This window comes from Alligator sinensis, unplaced genomic scaffold (assembly GCF_000455745.1).
Source record: "Alligator sinensis unplaced genomic scaffold, ASM45574v1 scaffold1373_1, whole genome shotgun sequence".
NCBI lineage: Eukaryota > Metazoa > Chordata > Crocodylia > Alligatoridae > Alligator > Alligator sinensis.
This window is the reverse complement of record NW_005842808.1, coordinates 130,313-136,662: the sequence shown is the minus strand read 5'-3', so window position 1 is coordinate 136,662 and position 6,350 is coordinate 130,313. Positions and strand designations below refer to the sequence as shown.

The 6,350-nt window shown below is 45.7% G+C and overlaps 1 protein-coding gene across 2 annotated transcripts in view; it reads left to right on the top strand.

The window, feature by feature from the left end:
• Positions 1-6,350, top strand: part of CDS2 (CDP-diacylglycerol synthase 2) — a 28,533-nt gene that overhangs the window by 9,893 nt on the left and 12,290 nt on the right. Inside the window, exons 1-5 of one of the 2 annotated variants that reach the window (XM_025191314.1) lie at positions 816-842; positions 3,480-3,622; positions 4,300-4,396; positions 5,322-5,419; positions 6,047-6,186. In XM_025191314.1, the coding sequence (XP_025047099.1) occupies positions 831-842; positions 3,480-3,622; positions 4,300-4,396; positions 5,322-5,419; positions 6,047-6,186 (490 nt within the window). In that variant the 5' untranslated portion in view covers positions 816-830. Of the gene's footprint in view, positions 1-815; positions 843-3,479; positions 3,623-4,299; positions 4,397-5,321; positions 5,420-6,046; positions 6,187-6,350 lie in introns of those variants that run through there. The other variant, XM_006035145.3, reaches the window with a different exon arrangement.

Here is a 6,350-nt window from a genome sequence, read left to right as displayed (position 1 = left end):
CTGAAGTTTTCCCCAAGGGTAACACGTAGGGATGTCTGGCTTTCCCCCCTTCTTCACCTTTTTCAATAACTACATTCAGAGTGGGTGAATTAAAGCACCCAGTACACCTTACCATCCATGTTTTATTTTTGAATCAGTTGCTCACTGAATAAGATTGTAAATGACTCGTAAGAAAAAATGCTTTTAAGGTTGATTTAATTGCCTCTTAAAGGATCATTAAAACAAACACTTCTAAAAAGGGCCAGTCAGTCATGCCTGGCAGATGTACTGCAAAGAAACTTTGGCTTTCGATCATTGCTTACAATAGCCAACGGAGGGGAAAAATGTAACGTGTAATTGCAGTTTAATGGACTTGGCATGTTTCAACGAAGGAGAGGATGACTTTTAAAGTAATGACTGATCCAGAGAAACAGAAGTGCAGGGTCTTCTCTGTCTTTATGCACAGTCACAGTGACATCACTCTTGGTAACAAGCTGAAGAAGCTGGTACAGAACAGCTAGATGTAGCTTTCCTGCATTTTGAAGAGCTGCTTCAGCCTGAAGCCTCACAATTACTAAACAACCAACTTGAATGCTAAAACGGAATTGCCTGCGTAGGTCCCTTGCCATCTGGCTTCGTAGTAATCACAGGTCAACAAGCGAAGCAGATGCTGTAAGAGCCCATTCCATATGCAAATTGACGCAACTGGGAGAGACTTTTTACAAGTGCTGAGCTTGTGCTCAACATTAGTATGCCTTTTTACTCCCTGTCTCTAAAAGACCTCTTACTTGATTCTTAGGATGCAGAGCCCCGACAGTGCCATGTGAAAATACAGAATTCCTGTATTTTAAATGTGTGAACAGGTTAGTGTCTAACCTGCCTTGCTTGGTTGCTTGGTTGATATTTTCTCTGCTATTTGTGGGTTGCTTTTGCGTACAGCCACCAATTGTGTGCGGAATGTTAATATCAGATAGTTATTCTTTTGCCCGGCTCCGTAAGGATCCAACTCATTTTGTTTGAGGCCTGGCGAGATAGCACTTGAAGTGCATATAAGGTTGTTTCTATGGCAACTTCACAGCTGGATTAAGTAGCCCAGACCATAGCACATCATTCACAGGCCCAAACAAGTTATTTAGTGCCTTGATCAGCTGCTTGGACTGATGATTTGTAGAGCAATGGTTGCGATATGTATAAAAAGGTATAAAAATAGTGTCAATTACTAAATCACCACCTCATCCTATATTAAGCACAGTAACACCCTACATAATCCCAGCTCCCTATTTGAGATCAGCAAAGGAGCAGAGCTGATTTCTCTCATTGTAGCTTTGAACACACATCTATGTTGTTATCCATCAGCTTTCCTGACTGTTTTTTTTTTTCATCCAGTTAGAGCCAGGCACCTTCCCCCTGCTGTTGCTGTAAGGGACAGAGTTATTGAGTGTGTTGCAGTTCACCATAAGTACTGAGCGCATGAGAATTAACTAAATATTGCTATACAGAGCTAGAAAACAGTATTTTTCCAGAGTGGACACTGATGCCGTAATTTTGAGTGACAGTGATCTTACCATTTTGTTAAGTCTGGATCATAAAATTACTTGAGATTAAAAGCTGATTTTCTTTTGAAGCACGTGCAGCAAAGATGATCTCTATCCAGAGCCTTTTGTTAGATGCAGATAACTTGGGAAGCCAGAAGGGGAAGTGAGTCAAACTAGACTTGAGTTGAAACCTTTTGCCCCAGGGTTGGCTGCAAGTCATTTAGCAGGGCCAGTGTGATACATCAGGGCATCTCAGGAACCCCAGAGGAACCAACAAACTTCTCATAGGACAAACTGAAGCAAGATGAAAATGTTCATTTGCAGTTCTCTGCTGAATGCCCCCTGCCTGTGCAGCAAGTGTTCTGTGTGTGCATTTAAATCAAGGAAATGGGTTCATCTTTGCTCTTCATTTTGAAATTAAAAAAAGAATAATGTCCCCCTGGGAGGCTGCCTCTGGTGCAGGCAGCTGAGATACTGTGCAGTGAGGAAACATTTGAGGGTGTGACTTTGTAGCTGCAATTCCTGGTATTTCACTTGCCCTAGGAAACAACTTAAGCTTGTAGCAGGGAAGCAGCTAAAAATACTGCTCTGGCAGCGGTTCTGTCATTGCCTGTGTGAGAGACTGGCTTGCTGCCATTGCTACCTGATGTCTTGGAGGTCATTTCCTTCCCTGCCTGCAGGGAAGTATAAAAGCAGCTGAGGCTCAAGCTCAGCCCTTGCTGGTGTGTTGTACTGCAGGTTGCGCTGGCTCAGCCACTACCCTGCTTTTCTGAGTAGTCCTCCCCAAATGCTCTGTAGTTTTGACAGGGCACTTGGGCATGACTGGAGCTCAGGGTAATGAAGCAACGAGGTTTGAACAAGCGTGTGATGTTCGCAAACTTGGTTCCCTCTTTCTGCCACCTGCCAACTTCCTGTCTTTGCTGAGAGTTTTTTAAAATGGGACGTCTCATCTGGACTTTGGAGGCTGAGCAAAGATAAAACGACCTAGGCAGACTCGCCATGTGGCATGGCTGGTGCACAGGCATCATGCACTCGTATTTAGGGGAACTCGCAAGAGGTAGAACTTGGGCATGGAGCCCTGCCGGCAGAAGTGACTGGGGGAGAACTAAGGGTTCTTGCCACTTCTTCCTTAACTGCATCTAAGTCTGGAGAGGAGCTTTTTTACCCAAAGGATAAGATGCTAGACTGGCTGAACAGCCATGTGCAAGTCTCCTGTCCCTTCCCTGTCTCCCTTGCTTTTATGTATGGACAGTCTTTCCTCCAGCGTTTCTGCACAGCAGCCAACCCTGTGAGACTGCTCTGAGCTGGGGACTGTAACAATACAAACAGGGAGGAGAGCGCATTTGTTGGGTTTGTAACATATATTGGACTGCTGCTGTGGCCTGTATGGTCAGTCAAGCTGGAGCCATAAGCTGTGCTCTTCAGTTTCTGGAGGGTGATGTGGCCTTAAATTTGAGTGTATGTGCATAGAAGTGTACAGAGAACTGCTTCAAAGGCCTGTGTGGTCCCCACCTTCCTGAAGATGTTTTGCTCTTAGCCAGTGCCATGCACTTACACCCCTCTGGTCCCCCAGGTATCTTGAATACCTTGCATAGCTGGCTGTTAACAAGCTACATCCCTCTTACCTGTGGGGGGTGTTCCTGGATCAAGTACAAAGCATATCTGACCCTACAAAGAGAGATCTGCTCTTTCTGGGTTCAGTGGCAGCTAGTTCCCTCCTTCTAGCAATTGCGCGAGAAGTCGACCCATTTTTTGTGTGTGTGGCACCAACAGTTAGTGTCTACGTTCCTCTAATCCTAGCTGCCAGCTCTGATGTTGTAAAACTAAGTTCAGATGGGGGATTGATTTTATAATGGGTGGATGTGATTTTTTTTTAAGAAAGGTTTCTTACATTTAAGGAAAAAGCCCCAAAAACTAGACCCTTTTTCCCCACCTAACTCCCTTCTGCCTCTGTTTGCCATGCAGGAGTCTGAGTCGGAGAACAAGCTGGATGGAGAGACCGCATCAGACAGCGAAAGCAAATCGGAGTTTGGAGGGTCAGCTCCAGTACCTACCTCTGATGACACTCCTGAGGTCCTCAACCGGGCTCTCTCCAATCTGTCTTCAAGGTAGAGCTGAGTAAATTCACCCGTCCTTCCGGAATCCTGAGCAAAACCCTCTTTCTCCCCCTTTCGCTAACAGTTACTTCACTAGACTAGGTAGTGTGTTGGATCCTGTCAGCTAACAGAGATGAGGAAGTTATCTCCTTGGGATCATCACCTGTTGGGAAGTCTGAGGCAGAGCCAGGAAGGGTTCTTGGTTTGCTACCTTGACCCGAGAGCCATTCTCTTCTCTGCATCTCTTTCCCCACCTTCTGCTTGTCATTTTAGGTCATGAACTCTTGTGGTGGGGAGACATGGCCATTGGCTCTGTTCCAGGTGCTACCTTACTACCTTACTACCAGGTGCTACCTTAGATCAATAGCCATGATTATTCTTAAAGTGCTGCAAACTCGTAGAGGCTGAGAGCATGACCGAACTGCAAAGGATCCCCAGGGTTCTCTCCCAGGGTTCTGTATTCAGCTGTCCCTCTGCAGACCAGGACCGAGCTAATGTATCACTTGTCTTCTGCACTGTAGGGAAGAATAAGATCATTTCTACTAAACACCACTTCCTGCCAGTGGTGCTCGGTGGGAGAGTGTGCAGAGGAGATAGGAAAGCAGCAGAAGTTACTCTTACTAGAGAGGCGTCATGTGCTGATTCACATTCTTGCTTAACATTTGAACTTTTCTCTCTCTCTGCCCTAGATGGAAGAACTGGTGGGTGAGAGGCATCCTCACTCTGGCAATGATTGCCTTCTTCTTCATCATCATCTACCTGGGGCCCATGGTTTTAATGATGATTGTAAGTTTGTCTGGGAGACACCTTGTCACGCATTTTGTGGTACGGAGTAGAGGGTCATGAAGCATGTGCTGCTGGCGGTGGGGTATAGTGCCCTTCTTGCCCTCGGGTTGCCACAACGGCCCTGGCCCTGTAGTTGTGCCTAGTAGGCCTTGCTACTGAATTAGCCTTGTGGTCAGCAAGCTTCTGGGAAGAAGCATTCCACGTCACCAGTGCTATTTCTTTGGTAGGATCCACCTATTTCTTTGATTGCTCTCATAGCTTTTGTGTGTTACTACAAAGGTTTTTTTCTTGGGCAGTGTAATTGTACACTTGTAGGTCCCAGGTTTGGGTACTCCCCTATGGATTGTCCCTCCACTGGCTTTTTGTCATGTTTGAAAAGCCCATCTCAAGTACAGCAACCATGTCTCTGCTACATGTTGCCTCCTGGCAGTGATCCAAAAATGCCAGTCTTCTTGAATTCATGGGATTAGGCTTGGTGCTTTCTGCTAAATTGTACCAGTTGCACGGCTAGCAGGGTGGTGTGGTCTCCATAGAACTGACCTTCACATCATGGAACCATTTGCGTTCGGTGCTACATAGAAAACTCCAAATGCACCCGTGAGCTTTTACAGTTTAGATTTGCCAGCTGCAAACTACACCGAGATTCAGGCTAGGAATGTGCTTTGCCAACTAAGCATCTGAGCCTGAGCAGCTTGTCCTAAACAGCTTGAAGAAAGTACATAATTTCTCAGTCTCAGAAAGAAAAGCCCTTTGTCAAATTTGGAGGGAGTGGGGGGAGGAGGTGACAGTTAAGAGATGATCATTTGCTTTTTGGCTTCATTAAGCTCCTCCCAGTGTCCACACTTCATACACAGACCTCCTCACTGAGGTTTATAGATGAACTTAACCAGGACCTAGTCAGTAACATTTAACATTTCTTCTGTAGGTGATGTGTGTGCAGATCAAGTGTTTCCATGAAATCATCACAATTGGCTACAATGTGTACCACTCATATGATCTGCCCTGGTTCAGGACGCTTAGCTGGTAAGCAGAACAACTGGGAAGTCATCAGCTGGTTCATCAGTGGGTGATACTGCGTTTCCTCTAGAAGCATCCCAAAGGACATGCCACCTCCATGATATTCGGTCACTTCTGGGCATTGTGTCCAGTAGCCTTTGTTCCACTGTTTGGTTGTCTGAGTTCTGAATCTCCCAGTCTCTGAAGTGGGGAAGCGTCAAATGGTGTCTCCAGTTGAAGAGAGGGACAGTATGGCTTGCCCATTTCCCTTCTTTCATCTGTATATTTAATCCCTGGTGTTTCCACAAGTTGTTAGTGTGTTTGGGATGAAACAGGGCTGGCTGTGCCCCACTGCTTGTTACATGGTTAATGGATTACATGGAAGGAGAGGCACGCTGCCTTTAGTAGCTAGGAGTTGAGAAGTCTGTTAAGCAGCACCACCTACAGGCAGTACCTTTCCATGCATCTCAACAGAAGAAGCTGGTTGGGTTAGCAATATACGGTAGGGGTTAAGAGGCGCTTGGGGTGTTGCATCTAATACATATAGAAGTCTAATGTCTTAGTTGGTGTGAAAAACAGAGCCTCGTTTCTTTTAAGACTTTTCTGTACTAGGGTGGTGGTTCCTGTCTAAAAGGAGTGTGCATCTGTTCCCAGGTATTTTCTGCTCTGTGTCAACTACTTCTTCTATGGTGAGACTGTCACAGATTACTTCTTCACTTTGGTGCAGAGAGAGGAGCCTTTGAGAATCCTTAGCAAATATCACCGCTTCATTTCCTTTGCCCTCTACCTAACAGGTATCTAAAATAGTTTCCTGCAGACTTCATGTGGATTCATGTGGTGCTCATTTTCAATCTTGCATCCAGCCTTCTCTACGCTCATATCTCCCCACCCCAGCACAGGCTATTTTTTTGTGAATTTACTCCTCCAGGTGAAAGGATACTGCACGTACAGCCCTGTT